General features: G+C 34.3%; 1 protein-coding gene across 8 annotated transcripts in view; it reads left to right on the forward strand.

Annotated features, from left to right (window-relative positions):
- The window catches only part of RANBP17 (RAN binding protein 17), a 249,100-nt gene that overhangs the window by 44,057 nt on the left and 180,713 nt on the right, over nucleotides 1-24,330 (forward strand). For all 8 annotated transcript variants that reach the window (XM_039877752.1, XM_039877743.1, XM_039877708.1 and 5 more), the window contains 2 exons: nucleotides 3,581-3,686; nucleotides 12,604-12,739. In XM_039877752.1, the coding sequence (XP_039733686.1) occupies nucleotides 3,581-3,686; nucleotides 12,604-12,739 (242 nt within the window). The remainder of the gene's footprint in view (nucleotides 1-3,580; nucleotides 3,687-12,603; nucleotides 12,740-24,330) is intronic.

Below are 24,330 nucleotides of genomic sequence, written 5' to 3' on the forward strand. Positions count from 1 at the left end.
AGCCCCCAAACAAGTGAGACTCAAAGTCTGCTGTTTAGGAACATATACATACATGATAAAATGAAAACAAATGTCAAGAGAATCATAAGCTCCAGATGCAGGATCATGGTTACGTCTAGGGTAAGGGGACAAGCTAGGGGACAGGAATGGAGGTAGGAGTGATGGTTTCTAACTTGGATGGGGGCGTTCACAGGTGTTCGCTTTATGACACTTTATATACATTACACATATTCATTCTTTCATATGTCTAGATGCTGCATTGCAATGTAAAAAAATTCAGTTTTAAAATCAAAGACCTGTACAAATGGAAAGGGTATATTATATTCTATGATGCATGAATGGAATTAAGTGAAAGGTAGTTTATTGATGTTAGATAGGTCTGTATTGAAAAAGTTAAGTCAGACTTGATTTTTGATTAATATAAATTCAGGGAGTTTTTATAGTCGGATACACTATGTAGTTTTAATAAAATGACATTTCAGTCCGTAATACAATGTGTGATACATGGAACAATTTTAATAAATACTTGTTTTCTTCTAGTCAAGAGATCAGTGGTAAGGAATCTGTCCGCCTTTTTATTTGTTTAATTAAATAAAATTGAGGCCACATTGGTTAATAAAATAATGTCAGTTTCAAGTGTACAATTTAATAATACATCATCTGTATATTGCATTGTGTGTTCACTATCCAAAGTCAGATCTCCTTCCATGTCCACCATTTAAAGATATCTATGGTCTACTCAAAAACGATGGTTTCATATTACGAAAAATGCCTAACGTGGCTCTAGTTTGTACCACTGTAGTAGTATTCAATTTCTTTTGTGCAGACTAAACACTTCAGTTAATGTTGAACAAAGAAAATTATATGCTCTCGTTATGTGTGCTTTAATTTCGATGCTTAATGGCTTTTAATGTTACAAAATAAGTTTATTATTATATTATGATCTCATTTGTATTATATTGTCTTGCTCTTCTATATTTGTGGTGATATGGTCATGGTTTACGAAAACAATAATCCCTAAGAAATAGGTCATTAACAGTAGTTAACGATTACTTGTGATCTATGGTAATGACTGATTTCTTTGGGATTATTGCAGTTACAAACCATAATTACAGATTATTACAGCAATAATTATTTTGTTAAAGGAAAAAATGTTCTGTGCTTGAACAGCTGCTAAAACAAGTGCCTTGAACATTCAGAATAATGGAAAATTATAATAGAAATTTAGTGTAACTATTTTTTAGTCATAAGATATTTAAAAAATTTATAGCTAAATTATTCATGTATCAGATATTTATATTTCTAAATGCAATTTAGATTTGTTAATTTATATGGTTCTTTAAACTTTGTGTATGTAATTCTGTAACCAAAGTAACTTCTTAGCATTTATTATTTTGAATACTGTTACTCTAAAATTTTTGAGGTTTAGGGAAAGGTTTAATGTATATGAGAAATATCCCTTCTCATTCAGTTAAATATGAAAATTATATTTGATAGCTTAATAATAATGCCTTTATATTTCATTGTTCATTTCTAACACTAATCCTAGTTAGGAATTATTTTGTTTGTTTTACAAACAGCATTAAGAAAATATATATAGCTAATCGTAATTAGCTTTAATTGCAACAAGCCTGTTTGGTAAAGAGGCGAGAACTTAAATTTTTTTAAATATAGTGTAACTTCATTTCTTTTAGTAGCTTCTAAAATAAGACTCAGAATTAACATATAAATATTACATATTGATATGTTTCATAGTTTTTGTAGGTATTATATAGAAGGACTAAAAAGGGGATAGTTATTTATAATAGAAAAAATAGCTAACATTTACTGAGCATTTATAGCAGGCATTATTATGAATACTTTACTTGCAGAATAGCATTTAGTGCTTGTCACAAGCCTGTGAGTCAGGTAATTATTATCCTCATATTTATAAATGAGGAAATTAAGGCCAAGAGAGATTAAGTAACTAGCATAATAAATGGTACAGGCAGGATTTGAACCCAGGCTGTATACTCTTAGCTACCCAGGCTGGTAGCTAAAATGTACAGCCTTCATTTTTTAAAATTGATCTTCCAACAGAGAAATATAAAAAGTATATGCATGATGAATTCTTTATCAATTTTCAAGTGGGTTTGTTTTATCAAGAGCTCATAGCTAAATAAATGTTTACATTAGTGATAAACCCCAAAGTATGTAAGTTCACTTATTTTAAATTCAGCTATTTGACAAATATTCATATTCATTTTATATGTCACGTATACTTGGTTTTGTAGTGGGTGGTTTGGGAATCAAAAGGAGTGTGAAAAGCCTTAGATGATCTCAAAGGCAATTGCAGTCTCATCTGTGGTCAAATTTTGGGCAATAGCTAGATAACAATTCAGGATTAGGAATTAAAATGTGTTAAATAAACACTTAAGAGATCATTGGATCATCAAGGTCTGTCCAGCTAATTGATGACTGTGTTGAGTATTCCCTTTTACCAATCTTGACAGGAAGTGTTATGTATCATAAAGTATGAGAATGGACTCTTGGAAATTTGTCATCTATATTTGAATCTTCTAACAAGCATAGACAGCCCTCTTTTATGACTGTTCAATACCTTGTAAAAAAAAAATAGCACTTTAATTCACTTGAAAAGGTTTTCCAATACAGAAACATAATTGATTTCAGTATTACAAAATAGCCTGCTCATCTTTGAAAAATCTGTCCCCAAGAATAGCACAAAATTTCTTTTTAGCAAGATAATATAATCGATATGTTGTTAATTATTCATAAAAGTCTCAAATATCTTGGAGAATCTGATACATAGGTTGATGAATCTAGAGATGTAAAATAATATGCCTTAAATAAAAACAATTCAATATAAATACTTTCATTTCTAAATTGTCAACATTGGCTGCCCCAAAGTAAGATTTGTGAAAACTGTAGATGTTGCCATTGTTGTAAAGTAATTTAATCCTTTGCTGCTGTTGCCCATGAAATTAATTTGCTTGTCGAACATCGTTATTTGCACAGTGATATTCTTGGATTTTTTTAAATTATGCATAAAAATACAAAGAGAATAAATTAACTACCGTCTATTATGTTCAAAGCAGAGGCAATATTAAAAATGATCAGACTGTACTATTGTGACAATGACCGTTCAGAAAAGATTCTGGTCATTGGATCATACTAGTACTTACTAATAGCCCTGGATATGATATTACATTTGGTGTTTTGCTAATCAAATTTAATTTTACTCATAAGTCTTCTGGGTAGATTTTTTTTCCTCCATTTTGCAAATAAAAACACTAAGATGTAAAGGGGTAAGTAACTTATACAAGATCACATAGCAAATTGGTAGAGCTGAGATTCAAACAGTTTTTACCTGGCTCTAAAATCGGTTATTTTCACTGTTTAATACTTAGTGCCCTGATAAAATTAAAACCCAATTCTCCACTCTCTGTAAAGAACTCTAAGTTCACAGTAGTTTATCACTTGTTTGGAAGAATAGATCATTTTGCTAATTTTGAAATTTTCCAAAAAATAAGCTTTGTTTCTATCAATACTTTCTAAACATTTTTCTTATTATATATATTAGGACGTCTCGCATGGCTGGTGTACTTAGTTGGGACAGTTGTTGGAGGAAGGCTGACATATACCAGTACAGACGAACACGATGCTATGGATGGGGAATTATCCTGTCGGTAAGTGATGGCCACACCATTTACTAAGTAAAGAAATTTAGTTATCGCACTGGTATTACGTGCTAAGGTATTTTGTACTTGGCCTTTTGAGGAAGGTATTTTCTTTTTATCAATGAGAAAAACAAGGCTTAGAGGTTAAGTGATTTGTAGATATCAAATCTCTAATAAATGGTATAGGTGAATATATTTTAAACGTGTTAAGTAGTGTGATGAAGATTTAGATTGCTTTTCATTTCTTAGGACCTGATAAAGCATGCAAAATTGGTGTGTATTGGGATAGTGGCAAAATTGGGGGGACAGACATTGGTCAGAAAGAATGGATAGTCAGTCATCCAAAACAAGCTTCGTTTATGATCATTGACCTCATGCCCATCGCTTTAGTAAGAAGCAGTGAATTATTCCCCTCATATTTCTGTTCTAAACTGAGGAAATTACCTATATATGAATAATATTAGTGTATTGGTTTGCCACATATTTTTTAATAACATCTTTCTTTATAACAAAGTAGTACATGCTTTTGCTGAACACTTAAAAAATTCAAATGAAAAGCTATGTATTAGTTTGGAGATAACTACTACTGTCATTTTGGTAAAGACCTTGAGTCTTTTTAATTAATTCTTGAGGGTATATGGATACTACATGTGTATTTTCCAACTTTTTTGAACAAAAATTATAATAATTACATTTAAATTACAAACTAAAATGGGAAAACTGATAATAATACCTAATTCATTTTGGACTATTATTAGGATTAAATGAGTTAATATTTTTTAAATGCTTAGAATAATACCTGGCAAATAGTAAGTACTATATTACTTAAAAAAAAACAAAACAAAACAAAAAACTCTTCTTTTTTCAAAATTAAACATAGTATTATGAACATTTCACCCAGACGTGAGATATTCTAAGCTGTACCATAATTTAAACAGACCCTTGTTTTTGGAATTTTAAGTTGTTTCTTAATTTTTCCTTATTATAAACTGCCTTGAGGTAAATATTCTTTTAGTTTATGCAGATAAACTATATCTTTATACAGATCAAAATAATTTTATTAGAATTAATTCCTAAAAGCTGAATAGCTGGTTGAATGGTACGTAAAGCCTTTCAATCCATATTACCAAGTGGCCTCTGGAAAAGTTTTACCAGTTTATCCTCTGAACCCAAAGCTGTGAAAGTTTTCTTTTTTTTCTGCAGTCGAGCACTAGATAACACGACTCTTATTTTTGCCAGTTCATAGATAACAAATGTCTCATTTTAATATATATTTATTTGATTACAAGTGGTATCAAACATCGTTCTCCATTCCTATTCTTGCCATTTGTATTTTTACTTTGTGATTTTAAAAATATATATAAATTGTATCATATACTTGGTTTCTTTTTTGATTATCCTAATTTTATTTGTGAGAACTCAGTATATATCAAAGATCTTAATATTTTGCTATTCATTTAAAAAATGTTTTCTCCATATTTTTAATTTGTTTTAGAAATTCTTTTTTACTGGCTTTACGTATTTATGTATTCATATCTGTGAGTTTTGTCCTCCATATTTTCTTTAGTGCTCATGCTTAGAAAGGTTGTTTCACGCTTGTATAATAAAAATATCCACCTGATATATTTTCTTTTCTGTGGTTTCACCTTTTTATATTTAATTTTTAATATAGCCGACATTCATTTTGTTTGGGGGCATTCTTAAAATGCTTTGGTTAATTTTAAACCAAGTGATCAATTTGCCTCTGTGCCAGTTTTTAATATAACATTACATATTTAGTAACCTGGAAATTAAATATACTTTTTGCTGTAGTTAGATGTTTTAAAAGTTTTTGTCATCAAGTAGGGAAATAGCCATTGGCACTACTTTCTTGCAAAATATATAAGAGGAAATAAACAAAAGCGGGTGTGTATTTGCCAAGTAGAAAATATTAATTTTTTCTTTAAGCAGCAAACATATTTAAATAAGACTTGTTTTGTGTTTTAGCCTGTATTCCTAGAAAACAGAGCCTTGGCCGAAGTTTGTGGGTTAAGGCTTTCTGGAAGGGTAGGGGAAAGGGTACATTTTCAGGGAAGAAAGAATGAAGGGAAAAGGAGGAGGAGAGAGAATAAGAGAAAACAGATAGTCCTCGTTATTCACAGATTCCAGTTTTGCAAATTCTCATACTTGCTAAAATGATTTTGTGCCCCACAATCAGTACTCGTGGTTCTCCTGTGGTCATTCTTGGACATGCATAGCGCTGAAAAATTTGAGTTACTGGATGCGCCTTGTCCCAGCTGAGGTTGAATCAATGCTCTGTCTTCTTGTTTCAGCTCTCATACTGTAAATAAGTGTCCTTTTCGCTGTCTATTTAGTGCCATAGTTTTTGCATTTTCGTGCTTTTTGTTGGTAGTTTTGCTGTTTAAAATGGCCCCAGCATAGTGCTGACTAGAGAGCCTGAGCTCAGGAAAGCTGGTATGTGCCTTACAGAGAAAATCCATGTGTCTAGGTAAGCTCCATTCAGGCAAGTGGCACTGCTCTTAGCTGTGCGCTCACTGTTAATGGATCAACAGTATGCATCAAATAAGGTGCCTTTAAACAGAAACACACATAAAACAAGGTTATGTGTTGATCAGTTGATAAAAACATTGTGACCCTGGTTCCTCAGGAACCTAACCCTGTATTTCCTTTAGGAGCAGTGGTTCAATAGTCACTAATTCAGGCTTCACAGCAACTTTATAGAACCTAACCACCATGAACAGAGAATCAGCTGGACAAGGTAGCACATTCCACACCTGGACGCTCGCTTTTACAGGTGTTTTCCCAGAGACGACCCAGAACCATTGTGCCTCAGGACAGTCCACGTTGGTAGAGGGGGGATGGGGACCGAGGGCAGGCAGTTAATCTGTTCACTTATTTCAGTCCCATTTCTTACTGGTTGAAGTCTACTCCTGGGGTGTTTAACTTTTCCATACTTAGTTCCTCTGGCCTCTGGGAAACTACTGGGGACACCAGAGCTTCCGTTGGCCCCGCTGGGTTGCACGTAGGAGCTGGAGCTGTGGCAGTCCTCTCTTCTTCCCTGGCTGAGGATTTCTTCCTGTAGGGATGGCGCGAATCTTTACTGGGGCTGCAGGGCAGGTGGTTGATTGAGGCCAGGGGTGGTGAGAGGGGATGTGTTTGAACAGGGGCCACACAGGTTCAAGGTGGGGCATATATTGGGACTTCCGTACTTTGTCTAGAAAAAAAAAACATGAATATGTACTTGAAAATATTGAGATCTTTAAATTAAATAAGGATGATGTTCTATGTGATATTTTAAAATATCAGTTTCTCATGAAGAAGTTCCAGGTAGCTAGAACCATAATTCTGTCGCTGCCCGGGCATTGTCACGCGATACCTTTCCAGCTCCTGGGAGAACAGTAGCGAATTAGAAGATTGCGAAGCTCCTGCCAAAAATCTATGTGCTGTTTTCTCAGGAAAAGGTTAATATTCGTAAAAGCTCCCAATATTGTGATCATTATAATTAAAACATGCTACTTCAACATATTTAAATATGGTCCTTTAACTTAGCAAATAAATATATTTGTGCCCAGGCCACACAATTCTAATTAAACGAACATAATTTTATAGTCATTTCAGTTTCATTTATCATGACCAGACTGTAAACCTCTTGAGAGAGTCCCTAGGGAGTTTTTCATACTCATCCCGTATCCTCTCAGTTTGCTCGGGCCGGGTTCACGCCTTTCGGTTACATCACCCTGTTTCCCCCCTTGCTCTCACCTGCTCATCTCCGTCACCCCTCTTCATTCATTGAAGACTGACAGCTAGCTCAGAGTTTTGCTCTGTCTCTCAAACCCTGCTGTCATATAGACGACTTCAGCTTCTTTCCCATCAGATCATGTTGCTCTCTGCTACTCGGAAGCTTCCGGTGGCTTCCCGTCACATGTGAGACAAATTTCCAAAGTCCTCACCATGGTCCAAAGCATCTTGTACTTCTTATCTGGCGTTGTTCACTGTCATTTCTCACTCCATTCTGCCACACTGGCCTCTTCGCTGTTTTTTGAGGCTCACCGGTTTTTGAGCTTCTCTTTTGTGTAGTACTCCCGCACTGCAGTCAGGTCTGTACGCACACGGCTCTTCTGCCTCTGGCCTCCTTATCCGAAATCACATTCTTACCCTACTTCATTTTTCCTTGTAGTACTTATTATCCCTCGACATATATTCGTTCATTTCACAGGAAGAAGGGAAGACGTAGGCTTTATCTGCTTTGTTCACTGCTGTGTTATTATCTTATCTGCCTGGAAAAACCTTAACCTTGAAGGAATTTAGAGTTTTCTCCGATTTGTTGAGTGATAATAAAAGAAATTGCACACCTTCGCGGGTAGATACCATTGTCAGTTAAGATACCATTTTCACCTCACCTGAGCCCTCAGTTTCGCTCAGCGAGTCTACGTTGTTTTAGTAATTCTTGTCTTCTGACTTCCAAATGCCACAGAACTGTTTCAAATGCGTGTCTTCTGCTGCACGTACCTCTAGTTCAATGAAATTGAACTCATGTCTTCCATTCATTCTCAGCCTCGGGTATCTTCATGTGTTTCATCACTGTCCACTCAGTTGCCTGAGCCTGAATCCTGGGAATTTCTCTTACCAGCATCCATGTAGTCATCAAATACTGTCAGCTCTACCTTCTAGTTATCCCAAACAGCCCGGTTATTTCTGTCTCCCCTGCCAATTTGGCTCCTGTGATCTTTCACCTGAATTCGTGGTATAGATGTAAATGGACACCTCGTGTCCTCTCTAGCTTTCTGAAGTACAGATCTGATTATGTCAGTGCTTTGCTTAAACTCTGCAATGACTTCCCATTGCTATTAGGATTAAAATCAACCTGGCTCATCAGGCTCTTTATGATCTGGCTTCTGCCTGTCTCACTAGTCTCATCTTCTGCCACCGACTGCTTTATAGCCACATTGAACTTTTTTCAGGTCTTAAAGGAGCTGGCACTATCACTTTGCCCTGTTCCATTCTAGAATATTAGGAATCCTCGCTAATTTTTTTGTAGTGTTTATTATAGGACGTGTCATTCTTTATTCTAATTGTTTTATTGTTTTTTCTTGCGTAGACAATAGATTTCCGGAGGACTAGGAATATATGTGTCCCACTCATTGCTGTATTCTGAACACCTAATATACACCTGCCGTATAGTAGGCCCTCAAATATTTGCTGACTGAATAATTACTTGGATTATCTGAATTATCCAATTGGATATCGAGGGGACTATAAAACAATTATTAATTGGACATCGAGGGGACCATAAAACAATTATCCAAAATTCATTTCTTTCTATTTGAAATGGTTTATACTTGGATCAAAATTTTTTAATGCTGCATTTATCTTTTTATTCCCTCTATGCTCTTTACCAAAAATAATTTAAGACAAAGGAAAAATAAATTGAAACTGGAAGTGAATATTAAATAACAGTATAAGCTTTTGGTCTTAAGCCCTTATTAGAGATCTTTGAAGGACACTATGTCAGAGACTACTAGTTGTCCTGTATCTCTTCTTCCTTCTTCTGCAGTAGTAGAATGATTATTTTGCCAGGCATGTGGCTGCTTGAATAAAGACTAGATTTAATAGACTCTCCTGCAGCCAAGTTTAGTTAAGTGATTATTCGGCAATTGGTTGTAAGTGGACGTGGTACGTGCAACACATGTGGCCATATAGGTGGAGCTGAAGAAGCCATCTTAGACTGTAAGGTGACTGTGTGAATGGAGGCGAGTGTGACAGCATGGAAGGAAGCTGAAACCCGGATGCACCGTGGAGTAGCAGGTGGTCCAGGAGCACTGCCTTGGATTTTCGCCTGAGAGACAAACATCTATACTGTTTAAGCCATTGTTATCTCGGTTTTCAGGCGCTTGCAGCTGAATTTCTTGTACAACTTCCAACACTTCTTTGATAAATAGATCATGTACCCTGCTGGGAACTCTTTCCTACTTTTCTGCTGGGGACGTCATTGCCTCTTAGGGAAATGCAAATCGACAGCTTAGTGTGAGTTGTAAAGGCGCCCCAACAGTTTTTTGGTTTCATATCTTCCTCAGATTTTAGAATGTCTGCTGTAAAAAGGAAATAGAAGTAACGAGCAAGTCCAGAGTCAACAGAGAACTGGAGTAGGAAAGGAGAAGTCTTACTCAATAAAGAATTTAATGGCAGGATATGCCTTATTTAAGTCACTTGAAAAATCACCTGGATCCAGAGACAAAGTTTGATTTATATGTCTCTATTTATTTAACTAAAAATCACTCCATCAATCTGCTAATGGTCCCATACACAGACCTTAAAAGTCAACTTTGTCCCTCTTCTCAAAATTAGATAATAAACACAGCATCTTGGAGGGGAGACCTGGTTACAGTAATTCATAAATTTAATCTTGAGTAAGTTTTCCTTCATAAATTTTCATGATATTAAAGATATTTGGTAAGCGAAAAATACTTTTAAATAAGTAGCTTAATGTATAAATATAAGAAATAGTCATGAAAATAGTTCTCAAAAGATTAGTTCATAATACTTTGGCAATAAGTACCAAGTTTTTACAAGAAGTTCGTATGCTATAATCTAGACATTTTGTTTCTGGAAATCTCTGGTAGTAGAGAAGAAGATAGGTATATTTTACTGAAATATGAATTTATATTCAAAATAAGATGATTAAATGTTGTCATAGCCTTAATAGTATACAACCATTTAAAATAATGTTTTGGAAAATTTCATAATATAAAGAAAATAAATTGGTCAAGATATATTTAGTGAGACAAATCAGTGGACTAGAATAAAAGTTCGAGTAAGTAATCTGAATGCATAAATGAACTTAGTGTATGTGATAAGGGGTAATTCAAAATGGCGAGCAGAAGATAGACTACTCAAGAAAGAAATGGTGTTGGAACAGCTGGGTGGCCATCTGGAATAAATGGTGATCCACGTCTTACAAGATATGTTCAGTATAAGATCAAATGTATTATAGAGGCAAATGTTAAAAAATAAAACATAAAAACACACAGATACAGGTATGACCTTGTTATTATGCAAAATGCATAAAAGAAAAAATCGATATAATTTTCTGCATAAAAAAATAAAAACTACATAGCCTTAAAAATACAATAATCAAAGTCAAGAGACAAATGAAAAATGAGGAAAAATATTTACAGCTCAATAACAGGCAATGGGCTCTGTGTTCTAATATATAAAGAATTTGTAGAAATCAGCAATAAAAAGATACCCAATAGAAAAAATTGGCAAAGCATATGAGTGCACAGGTCACAGAGGTCACAGGAAAGGACATAATATGGCTAAAAAACACAAACATTTTAACTTCACATACACAACAGAAATACAAATTGAATCTGCACTGAGATGCCACTTTTCCAATAAATTCTAAAGTTTAATACCCTGAATTTTCTATGCACATGTGGATACTCCAATAGATTGATGATGGGAGTATAAATTGTTTCAGTGTTTATGGAGGGCAATTTGGTAATAGCTATCAAAATTATAAACTTTATATTCTTTAAGCTAGTAGTTTGACATTCAGAAGTGTGTATTGTAACACTGCATGTGCAGAATGTGTACAAGATTGCTAATTGCAACATCTTTGGAACAGCAAAAAATTATAAACAACTTTAGCGTTCATCAGTAGGATAATATTGGAAAATATTATGATACATTCATATAATGGAATGTTAAACAGCTGCAAAAAAGAATAAGGAAGCTCTTTCCGTCTAATGTGAAAGATTTGTAAGATATGTTGTTAATGGAAGAAGCGAGGTTTAAAACCATAAGGAGAGTATGCTCCATATATTTAAAAAGAGTTGGGAGAATATATAGTTGTTTTTGCATGCCATACATCTCTGGCAGGAAACAACCCATTAAGAGAGAGAGAGAGGGAGAGAGGGAAGGAGGGGTGGGTGGGGTGGGGGTGGGAGAGAAGAAGAGAGAGAGAGACAGAGAGAGAGAGAGGGAGGAGTGTGCATGCGCACGCATTCTTGTGTGGAGGAAGTGGATAAGTCAGGGCGAGGCACAGCTGCCTTTGGGCACTTAGAAAAAGGAGAAAAAGATGCTTCTTCAAACAACCTCTGTGTCTATCTCTTCAAAAGATTGTCCTAATATTCTGATGTTGTTAGCCCCAAGCACTTGGTTGTCATCCACTGAAAAATTTTAATGAAAATAGATAATAAAAAGGATTTCTGTATTGAAAATTCTAGACTGAGCTTTTCATTATACTAAATTAAGGTTTTTTTCTCTAAGAAATTTAATTTAACCTTCAGTTTATTTATGATTTTCTGTTAATAGTTGTGTACTTACGTTAAAAATATTTGATTTTGTTAAGATCATCTTGTAATTTACTTCAGGTGAAATTTTTATTCATTAATAAAGTGATATAACTTGATGTATTTTTGTATTTTGTATTTTGAATCATGTGACCCCAGAATATATAATTATATAAAAATATAAGGTTTAGTGAAAAAGTAAAACTCAAAACTGCATATTCAGTATTATTCTTTTTTTACTAAAATTTTATAGGTACATAGATATTAATTTATACCTTTGTACCTATATTCATTAAATGATAGATATTTACTTATATCTATGTATACTATATGTATATGTTATATGTACTTATACTCAAATTTTTTGTAAAATAATAAGTGTATGTGTGTGTAGGTTTGTAATCTTACATATGTATATGTATGTTTTAGGAAAAAAGACTAGAAGGACTTAGACCTAATTGTATCTCTTAGTGATAGGATTTTGGATGATTTTAAAAATATTTTCTTTATAAGCTTTTGTATTTTTCCACTTTTTACAGTAATTATATATTATATTACATTGACAGTAAATGTTTTAGCGTTGTTTCTTTAAGACTTTTTACTAAAGCTTTTTTTCTTTCCTTCATGAAAAGAGTTTTTCAGCTTATATCTTTAATGGATACCGGATTGCCTCGGTGTTCTAACGAGAAAATAGAGCTTGCAATTCTGTGGTTCTTGGATCAGTTTCGTAAGACATATGTTGGTGATCAACTTCAAAGGACCTCAAAGGTAGGTGTTTACTAGAGATTAAAAAAACTTCTTAAAGATGAAGAAAGATGTTCACATATAACAGCTTTGAGCTGGATGATATATTTGGGCAATTTCTACATGAGAAATTTAATTAATCAGTTGAAATCAATTGATTAATTGGTATCGAAGGCAATGTGAGATTAATTTGCTCATTTTATGCCTACATTTACCATTTTCTTTGAAGACTGATTGGCAGAGTTAGTGAATGTTTTTTACGTGACTAGTCATGAAATAGTTAAGATTATTTTAAACACTTTAATGGATTTTGCCTTATTGTATTGTAGTTCTAGGTTTCAAACATAGGATTTACTCTTCTAATAGTTCTGGGTTTTCTTCTGGACACCTGTCTATTTGTGTGATTTCCAGGATGTTTTTCAGCATTTTTACATGATACATTATGACAACTAGGAAAGTTAGACTTGCCTTTGAGAGGCCACAGTTAAATCACCTTAATGTGGAGAACACTTGTCCTATGATAATCGAAAGTTTAGCATCGGCAAATGTAGATGACTTGATCCTGAGGCATAAAGAGGGATTTTGAGGGCATGTGTGTGACACCAGATATGTAGTAGTACTTGTGACACTAAGATCTGCGAGATTACTTCTTCTCCTGGAATAGTAACTCTTTCCAAAACCTTCTCCTTAAGAAGTCCTAAAGATATTCTTATCTCCTTTGGAGCAAGCTTTTTACATTGAACTGAGCTTTTTTTCCCCTCTGAGATATTTAGCTTAACTCTCAGTTCATTTCTGGTTTTCTATTAATAATAATTATAAAGTAGTGTGAGAAAATATTTTTTGACTCTGTTAAGATCATCCTTTAGTTTTTTTATTTTTTATTTTTTTGCTTTTTAAGAAAGCGGTATAGCTCAATGCTTTCTTTGTCAAATATATCGTGATATTTTATTGCCATTTCTTTTTGTTCGTTGATATCAATAAAATTTTCTTGGAATTCAGCTGCTAGTGAATGAGACCATTAGGGAGAAAAAGGAGTGGCTAGGAATGTATTAGGTTGACACTAAGACAAATTAGAATCATAAAAATTACATGGTATGAAGTTTCTACAGGGTGCCTCTTTTAAAATTCTACATATATTACTCAGAGATTGAGTATAAATCGAATTATGATTAATGGTCTTGTTTGAAATGTACCCAGAGAGGTGGTAATTTTGCTTTTGCAAAAGTGAACACTCTTAAAACATTACTAATTCAATATCCATTTGGTCTGAGTCTGAAATCAGAAAAGTATAATACGAAGTAGGAAAACCTTCAAATGTTGTGTTTAAAGTACTCGGAAATAAATATGTACAATAAGAGTAGTTGTTTTAGGGCAATGCAGTTTGGGAAATACACACACACCCTACACAGACCTTTTAATATAAGGTAATTGTGAAAAAAAGTGAATTATAGATCAGTTTTGGGTTTTTTTAAGAGCTTACTTATTACGGAAAAAATAAACACATAAGACTAGTGTTGATTCATTTATCAGAACTTTAACATTTTTGGTTTATGCATCTTACTCTATTTTCAAGGAGAGATTAAGCCTTAGATAATGTTATTTCTAAGACATTTCTACTCCGTAAGCCCAAAGTGAAGCTAAAACTTTCCGCTTTTCTTTTCTCTGGCTGGTCCGCCTACCTGTCTTAACAGGAACTCTTTCGGCGGGAGAGGGTCCTTACTGTATGCCCTGGCATTCTTCTCTGAAGGCTTCATGCTCTCTCTTGTTCTTATAACAAGCCTGAGAGGTCGATGTTATCATTCCCATTTACAAATGAAAAAACAGACTATCTAAAATATTTGTAAGTTCTCTACGTATTATTTTTCTGGCAACTAGCTAAAGAAGACTAGATGGAAAATAACTTTTGGTTAATGTATTGTCTGATTCCAAATTGTGGCAAAAAAAAAAAAGGAGGGGGGAGAGTGTGAGATAATAGTAAGCAAATAATAGTGTGCACTTATTTTGTACTAGGAACTGTACTCAGCACTCTGAAGCATTGTCTCATTTAATTGGATCATGGAGAGTATGGCTTACTAAGTTCTCAGTAGCTTTTCTACACGTTACCAGTTTCATGCTTCACGTACTACATACTTCATGTAAACTTTTTTCAGCCCCTTTAACAGTCGGCATTCTCTGTCAATTCTGGGCCTTTGAACAAAATATTTCCTCTGCCCAGGAACTATTTCTTTTCAATCCAACTTCCACGCCCGCCGCCACCCCCACTCCCCACCCCGCCTTACTCTGCTAACGCCTACTCATCTTGCACATCAGACACCCCATCCTTTAGGATGCCCTTTTAACTTAAATTCTTGGAGGGTTTCTTCTCTCTGTGTTCTATCGCACTGTATGTTTCCTGTTTTATCACTGTTACATTGCGTTGTAAACATTTGTTAACAAAACACATGTACATTGTAATTCGGGTTAGGTCTATTTCCGCCTTTTTTATTACTTCCACCTCCCAAGTGCTTCACATACTGTTTGTATGCTTTCTACTAGATAATGGTTGCATGTATATATTTAGTAGGACTCCATAGGGTTTGGGTATAGACCTCATGTATAATACTTTCAGGTAATAAAGGGGATGTTCTTGAGTTGGAAAATGATGCTGACTTTAGTGAAGTTGTTTGACAGCTTTAAATAAGGTGTACTATTAAGCATCTGGAAAATGTATAGAAGCCTGTATATGCAAAATAAGACAGTTTATAGAAATAAGTGTCTCAGGAACCAAGGGGAAAATATCGAAGAGTCCTAAGTGATGTATAGAATTATGTCCTATAAATGAAAAAGAAGAATCATAAGTATTAGCTATAGGCATTTATCGAACAGTAGTCTGTGCCAAAGACTTTGCGTAGCACTTGACAGGCATCTAATTTTATTTTACAAAAACTCCACGGAAATAGTTATTTTTATTAACACCCACCCCACCTCTTTTTACATGTATGGAAACTGAGGTTTGGAATGATTAATTAATGTGTTTAACTAGTTGGACTTTATTTGAACCCAGGACACCTAATAACAGAGCCTGTGTTACTAACCATTTCGCTCTATTGTCTCCTGTTGGATCTTTCACTGGGATACTGAGTGGGGTCTTCAAACTCCATGGGTTCAAGAAAGGAACTGTCTTCTAAAATTCATTCCTATTTCGAGGAAGAATGACTTTGAACCCCAAATTACCACTTTGTTCTTACTTCTTATATCTAATCTGTCACTTAATCTTGCTGATATTTTGTAAATATCTCTCAGTTCCACTCTTTTCTCAGGCCTCTTCCTTTTTATCCTCAGCAAATCCAGTGAGAAATGACAAGCAGTGACATACCATATCATTCCTATTAGCTGGAGACAATTAAAAAGTCTGACAAAAGTAAGTATTTGTGAGGAAGTGAAAATAACGAACACTAGGGCAACCACCCAGAAAGTAATTAAAAACATATATAGTGAAAAAAAAATCATTAAAGTTTAAATATTATACTATAAGGTGTTTACTTAGCGCAAAAGAAAGCAGTACAGGAGAGCTAGAGGAACAAAAAAGACATGAAAGGTTAAAAAAAAGGAAAATGGCTGACATAACTCAAACAATAGCAATAATAACATTAAACGAATAATATAATCCAACGAATAGGCTGAGGTCGTTAGACTGAATTTAAACAGTGTCCAACATGGTATCTACAGAACACATATTTTAAATTCAAAGATACAAGTAGATTAAAACTAAAAGGATAGCAAAGGTATATAGATAGCAACCGTAAAAAAGCTCAAGTAGCTATGCTAATATCAGACAAAATAGCCATGTCAAAACAAAGACATGTCACTAGGGATAAAGACGGACATTTTATAGTGATAAAAGGGTCAATCTTTTGAGGAAAATACAACAACTATAAATACATATATACCGAAGAACAAGGGTCCCAGATGCACGAGGCAAAACTGAGAGAAATAATAGTAGTAATAGTTGAAGACTATAATGTCCTAGTCTCAATAATGGATAGCACAACTAGGCAGGAGATCTATAAGGAAGTAATGGACTCAAACAGTATTATAAACCAACAAGACCACAGACAACTATAGAACACTTTATTCAGCAACAACAGAATTTACATTCTTAAAAACACAGAGAACATTGTTCAGGATAGAGAATATGTTCGACCATAAAACCTAACTCAATAAATTTAAAAGAATTGAAATAATAAAAAGTGTGTTCTCCAACCACAGTGTAATGAATAGACATCAATAACAGAAATTTGGGAAACTCAAATATGTGGAAATTAAACAATACACTTCTAAATAACCAAGGAATCAAAGAAGAAATCACAAGGGTAATTAGGAAATACTTCCAGGTGAAAGAAAATGAAGACAGCATGCCAAAATTTATAAGATTCAGCTAAAGCAATACTTATGAATAAATGTATAGCTGTAAATACCTACATTTAAAAAGAAAAATAAGAAGAAACTAAACCTAAGGCAAGTAGAAGGAAGGATATAATAAAGATCAGAGGAGAAATTAATGACATAGAAGTTTAAACAATAGCAAAAATCAACAAAATCCAAACTTGGTTCTTTGTAAAGATAAACAAGATTGACGAACCTTTAGTTAAATTAACAGAGAAAGAGAAGACTCAAAGAATGAAAATCAGGAGTGAAATAGGTGACATTACTATTGATCTTGCAGAAATAAAAAGGATTATAATGGAATATTATGAACAGTTGAATGCCAATAAGTTACATGACTTAGATGAAATGGATGAAGTCCTAGAAAGACATAAACTACTAAAACTGATTCAAGAAATTGGAAATCTGAACAGACAAACAACAATTAAAGAGACTGAATTAATAATCAAAAATTATCCACAAAGAAGAGCCCAAGAAGATGGCTTCCCTTGTAAATTCTACCAAATATTGAAATAATACCAATTCTTCATAAATGCTTTCAAAAAGTAGAAGAGTATCCTTTCTAACTCATTCTACGAGGCCAGTTAACCCTGATACCAGAACCATACAAATACATCACAAAAAAAGAAAACTACTCAGCAACATCTCTTACTGATATAGATGCAAAAAAAAGCTCAAAAAGAAAAAAAAAACACAAACTTAAACCAAGCAGACCGAATCCAACAACTTCTAAATGCTTTCCTCTGTGAGTAGAGAGGTAAGTCAAGGGTATCTCTTTACTTGTGTTAAACATCATACTTGAGGTTTTGGTCAGGGAAATTATGCAACAAAACGAAACAAAAGGCACCCATATTGGGAGGGAGGAAGTAAAACTACCTCTGTTCACAAATGGCATGATCTAGCATGTAGAAAATCCTAAGAATTCACTAAACTATTAGAACTAATAAAAAAAAATTGGTAAGTTTGCAAGATAGAAGATCAATATAAAAAAAATCAATTGCATTTCTGTTCACTTGAAGTAACCGACCTGAAAATGAAGTGAATAAAACATTCCATTTACAGTAGCATCCAAAATAGTTAAATAGGAATAAATTAAACAAAAGAAGTGTAAAACTTACAAACTGAGAATTAAAAGACGTTGGAACAAATTTTTAAAAATCTAATGAATGGAAAGATATCCCATGGTCACAAATCAGAAAACTTAATATTGTTAAGGTGGCAATACTTGTAGACCAAATTGATCTACAGCTTCAACACAGTCTCTGTCAAAATCTCAGCTGTCTTTGCAAGAATTGACAACTTATCCCAAGATTCATATGAAAATTTAAAGTACCAAGAATAGCCAAAACAATCCTGAAAAAGAAGACCATGACCATCCCAGTTTCAAAACTTACTGCAGAGCAACAATAATCAAGATAGTGTGGTACCGTCATAAGGTTAGACACATAGGTCAGTGAAATAGAATTGAGAGTCCAGGTTTGCAGTCAGTTTTTTGATAAGGATGCCAGGACAACCCAATGGTGAAAGAATAGTCTTTTTGAGAAATGATGCTGGGACAGCAGGATATCCACATGCAAAAGAAGGAAGTTGGACCCCTGTCTCCCACCACACACAAAAATTAAGTCAAAATGAGTAGGACCTACACATACGAGTTAAAACTAGGAAACTCTTAGAAGAAAACATAGGAGTAAATCTTTATGACTTTGGTTTGGGCAATGGTTTTTTAGGTACTACACCGAAAACAAGCTACCAAAGAGAAAAATAGATAAATGGGACTTCATCAAAATTAAAAACTTTTGTGCTTCAGAGGACATCATCAAGAAGGTAAAAATGCAACCCACAGAATGGGAGAAAATATGTACGAATCATTTATTTGATAAGGGACTTGCACCTAAAATATAGAAAGAGCTCTTAAAATTTAGTAATAAAAATATAATCCAGTTTAAAAATGGGAAAAGGATTTGAGTAGATGTTTTTCTAAAGAAGACAAACAAATGGCCAGTAAGCACATGAAAATATATTTAACATCACTGTAATCCATGGGAAATTAAATCATTTTAATTCAGGGAAACCCATGTCAGTGCCATAATGAGATACCTCTTCACACTCCCTGGGAGTGATATAATCATAAAGTCAGTTAGTAACAAGTATTGGTGAGGATGTGAAGCAGCTGGACCTACATCTACTGCTGGTGGGAATGTAAAGCAGTGCAACCAGTTTGGAAAACAATCCAGCACTTCTTCAAAAAGTTGCACGTAGAGATACCATGTAATTCAGCAATTCCAGTCTTATGTGTATACCCAAGACAAATGAAAACACCTGTACATAAAAGCTTACACAGCTGTTCACAGAATCATTATTTCTAATAGGCATAAAGTAAAAAAATATAAATGCCCATCAATTAAAGAATGGATAAATAAAGTGTGGTATGTGCAAAATGAGATATTATTCAGTCATAAAAGAGGATGGAGTATTGGTACATGCTACAGTATGGATGAACCACTAAAACATAATGCTGAAAGGAGCCAGCCACAGAAGAACAAATATTGTGTGATTCCATTTATGTGAAATTTCCAGAATAGGCAAGTCTATAGAAACAAAGTAGATTATTGGCTGCCTAGAAAAGATATTTTTTTGTAGTATGGAAAACATTTTTAAATTGATTGTAATGATGGTTGCAAATGTCTGTGGATATACTAAAAGCCATTCAGTTGTATACTTTAAATGTCTGAATTGCACAGTAGGCGAATGTCTCAGCTATTACCAAAATAAGATAAAAACTCATTTTTAAAATAGAAAAGATTTAAACGAGCACATCAAAAGAAGATATCTAAATGGCCAATAATCACATAAAAAGATGCTCAACATTGTTAATCATCAGTGAAATCAAATGAAATACCAGTATACAATACCCAAATGGCTAAGTGAAAAAGACTGCAAAAACCAAGCCTTGACGATGGTGTGGAACACATGAAACTATCATACGTTGCTGGTGGGGAGTAAATTGATGTAACCATTTTGGAAAATTTGGTGCTATCTACTAAGACTGAACATAGCTATCCTATAATTCATCAGTTTCATTCTTAGATATAAACCCAGAAGAAATGAGTTCATACATCCACTAAGTGACGTGTACGACAGTGTTCACAGCGGCTTCATTTATAACATCTAACTCATTCCATCAACAGTCAAATGGATAGATAAGTTAATGTGTAGTCGTACAGTGTAATACTACACAACCGTAAAAGAACAGAAAACATTTGCTACAAGCAAAAATTTGGGTGAATCGATTATAATCAATTTAGCTATGATGATGAATGCAAAAAGTTAGGACAAAGGATACATACTTTATGATTCTTAACAATTTATTCACAGTCAAACTGATTTATGGTGATAGAAGTCAGAATGGCGGATACCTTTGGGGCGGGAGAATATCTTGGGTGGAGAAGTTGAGCAAGGGAGCCTTCTGGGGAGCTGCAGATGTTTTTATCTTGATGGGAGTGACAGGACTGTATACATATGTAAAAAATTCACTGAGCTTGGAATTATGATTTCTAACATTTATGTTATACCTCAATAAACATTTTTTTACAAAAAATTATTCATAAAAACCTGATGCGTAATTGTGAAAACAAAAAGAAACTTGTCCATCAGCAGGAGAGTGGATAAATTTTTGTATAGTCATACAATGGGATTCTGTACAGCAAGGAAAGCAATCGTTCGTTTTTTGAAAACTACATTTATTTTTGGATTGAAAAAACCCTCCATGTTGTATTAAAAAGTCGTAAAGGGTTATATATAACATGATACTTCCCATATCAAATATGTTAAGAATGTAGTATGTTTGAATTCCATATATAGTAAAAATATAAAAATTTGCATAGCATTGGTAAACACTAAATTCAGGATAGTAGTTATCTCTGGTTGAGCAGAAGTATGGGATTAGATAGGAAGGCACAAGAGACTTCAGCTGTAATGTTTTATTTCTTAGTCTGTATGGTGGTTTTGCATGGGTGTTTATTATTATTATTTATTCCTTTTCCTATATTTGAAATTTTAATAATCTATAAAACAAATAATATAAGCACTCTAGTTAAACATAGTAAATTTAATATTCTCGTTTATCCTCTTCAGCATCCTGAAGCCCTACTGTAAAGGAATAAAAAAAAGAAATATACTTACAAGGAAAAAATGGAAGGGATGCTAGACAATGAGACATTTGAATCTAGCTACCAAATATATACGTTGTGTCTGCCTTAATGTACCTGAGAGCTGAATCCTAAAAGTTTGCAGTGGAGCGAGCCAATAGTTAGGGAGACGATTCACACTAAGAACCCCGAAAAAGCTCAGAACTTGGAGTCGTTAGATAACCCTTGAAGGGTAGGGCTCAGGGTGTTGCTGAAAATAGAACTGATTTCAGATGTGTGTTAGGGTCAGTTAGGGTACCATGCCACTTACCTGCCCCAGCTCAGCTAGAGGCTCCTCTCCAGCTTTTGCAGGAAACGGGAATTTTTTTCTGGAAGTTTGAATAGCTGGAGATGAGAATGAGACACTGAACCGAAAATGCCCCCAAATTCCTCAATTCTTGCTAAAACACTGTTCCTGAGCTTGAAACTCCAAAGCCGGAGATTGGTGAAATGCATTTAGGGAGTAAGAAACTTATTTGAGAGAGTCTTACAGATACAGATGGGTGGGACCCCCAATTTAAAAATCTGCCTGCCTTATGACCCTACAGTGTTTGCTGGATGACAAGCCCTGTTGTGAACAGAGTCATTTTTGAGTGCCTCATTCTAAGAATTGAACAGCTGCCAACTGCCAGCCTTTCGAAGAAAACCTCATGTGAAAATCACAGAAAAAGAGAAACTAGGAAATTGGCGCAAAACAAAACAAAATGAATTATATTCCAACCTTGAAACAAGATTTTATAAAGATAATTCAGAAAAGAAAGTGCTTTTCAAAAATGATACATGATAGCAGAAATTAAATCTTAATAGATTCGGATGATAACATAGCAAATGTCACCCAGAAAGTGGAACACAAAGTTAAAATAAGAACGGACAATAGGAGAGAAAACTAAGAAAATTAGACAATCCGGGAAGCCCAAGAGTGAATTAATAAGAGTTCCAGTAAGACGAAATGAATGACTACTACAGATTTTTTTGTAATGAAGGATGTCCAGCAAAGTGAGTGAAGAAAGCTCTCTATCAAGCACGTGGCATCATAAATTCACATCATCAGGGGGAAAGAGAAGCTTCTTAAAAATTCTAGAGAGAGAAAACATCCCATTGAGAAGCTCAGGAATGAGAATTATGTTGGGCTTCTATATTAGAAGCAGAAGACAGTGGAACAATGCTCTCAAGAGTTTTGGAGGAAAAAAATGAATTCCAACTTAAAATTTTATATTTAGTCAAACGTAAGACAAAAAGCCTCAAATTTCATTTCCCTAACATCCTTTACCATGAAGGTGCTGGAGGCTGTGTTCCACCAAATTAAGAGAGTAAACCCAGAAAGGAGAAGGAAGGCGTAGGATCTGAAAATCGGGGAAATCCAGCATAGGAAAGAGGCAAAGGGGGTTTCCAGCTTGATGACAAAGTGAAGCTCTCACATGACAGCTGTGCCTCAAGCATAGAGAGCAACCAGTTTAGACTGGAACGGGTGGAAGATTATTGTTTTTTTCTTTTCTCTTTCTTGCCTTTTTTTTTAAAAAAAAAAAATAGAAACTGAGCGATTACATGATGTGTTGGATCGATGAGAGTAGTTGAGGGGATTTACAGATCTGGAATAGAGTTTGAGGATCAATTTACAATAGGCACAAACACAGAAAACTTAGGTAAATGAAAGGTGAGTCAAACTAAATGTGCAAGAAAGGGAATCCAATTACAGTAGTACTATATAGCTTAATTATGAATAATAGGTTCATTGTCATAAGTTAGGGAGTCATGAGATAGTGTCTGAAATTCAAAAATCAAGAAATAGCTATATCAGCATGTTATTTAGAAGAGTGAGTAGAAATAGTAAAAGAATTAGCTAAGAGTTAAAAGTGGGTTGACTGAGAATTGGAATCAAATGTGGGGAGGAGTATATCAGGATGGCAGCTTTTCATTATTACTATTTGGTTTTTAAATGATGTGCATGTATAATTTTAATAGAAATACAAATTCATTTGGATAATTACAGTATCATTCTATACATGCAGAGCTAATGGTAAGCATATGGTGACATGGGAGCACAGAGTATTAATTAGTCAAGATGCTGGGAATCAGAGAAGGCCCCTGGGAGAAGGAATTTCTGCGTGGAATCCAGAGAATTAGTAGAAGCCATGGGAAGGAAGGAGAGTAGGATGCATGTTCTAGAAGGTAGGAGCAGAATGCACAAAGCCTCAAAGATTCCACGTTGGAAGACATGCAACATGGCCAGCATTGACGGTATCCCCAGTGATCGTCACAGAACCTAACATAAATGCTCAGTAAATATTTGTTGAATTGATGAGTATAAAATCGATGTATGAAAAAGGGTTTTTTTAAGAATGAGAAGTCTGGAAAAGGAGACACGTGGCAGTCATGTGGCGCCTACCCTGTATCTGGAGCACCAGAAGTCTAGGTGGAAGGGACAGCAATGCAAGCCTCCGCAGACTGGTCAGTCTGTCCTCCAACCATGTGAATTTCTTCTCCGATATCTCAGTAATCTGTTCTGGAGTCCAGTAACAGTGTAATTAGTCCATCATGCTCTTGTAATGAAATGTACTAAAGTGTGGCTGGTATTAAACTGTGTATGTGAATAGATCACCCACCTTAAAATATCAGGATACAAATTAAAACATTAAAACTTCTAAATATAGTAGAATCTTTGTTAGGGTATATCAGGATTTTTGTATTTATCAGTTGTTTCTCGTAATTATTACCAGCGCTTTCTTTTATCTCAGTACATGGTAGGTGCTGCCATTTACCATGATTATAAGTCATTTCAGTTTATTAATTGAGAAGTTTTAAATATTACATTTTTAATTTGATGACCATTTATTAGGAAAAGTCCATTTTAATTTTCAAGCCAATTAAAATTGGATACGGAAGAGCCTTTTTAAAACACAAACACACACATACATATTTTCTAAAGATTGGAAGTTTTTCACTTAGTTCTCAAATCCCTTTATTTTAATGCTATCATAAACTCTGCCATAAACATCAGTTTTG

This window comes from Pteropus medius, unplaced genomic scaffold (genome assembly GCF_902729225.1).
Source record: "Pteropus medius unplaced genomic scaffold, Ma_sr-lr_union100, whole genome shotgun sequence".
Lineage (NCBI taxonomy): Eukaryota > Metazoa > Chordata > Mammalia > Chiroptera > Pteropodidae > Pteropus > Pteropus medius.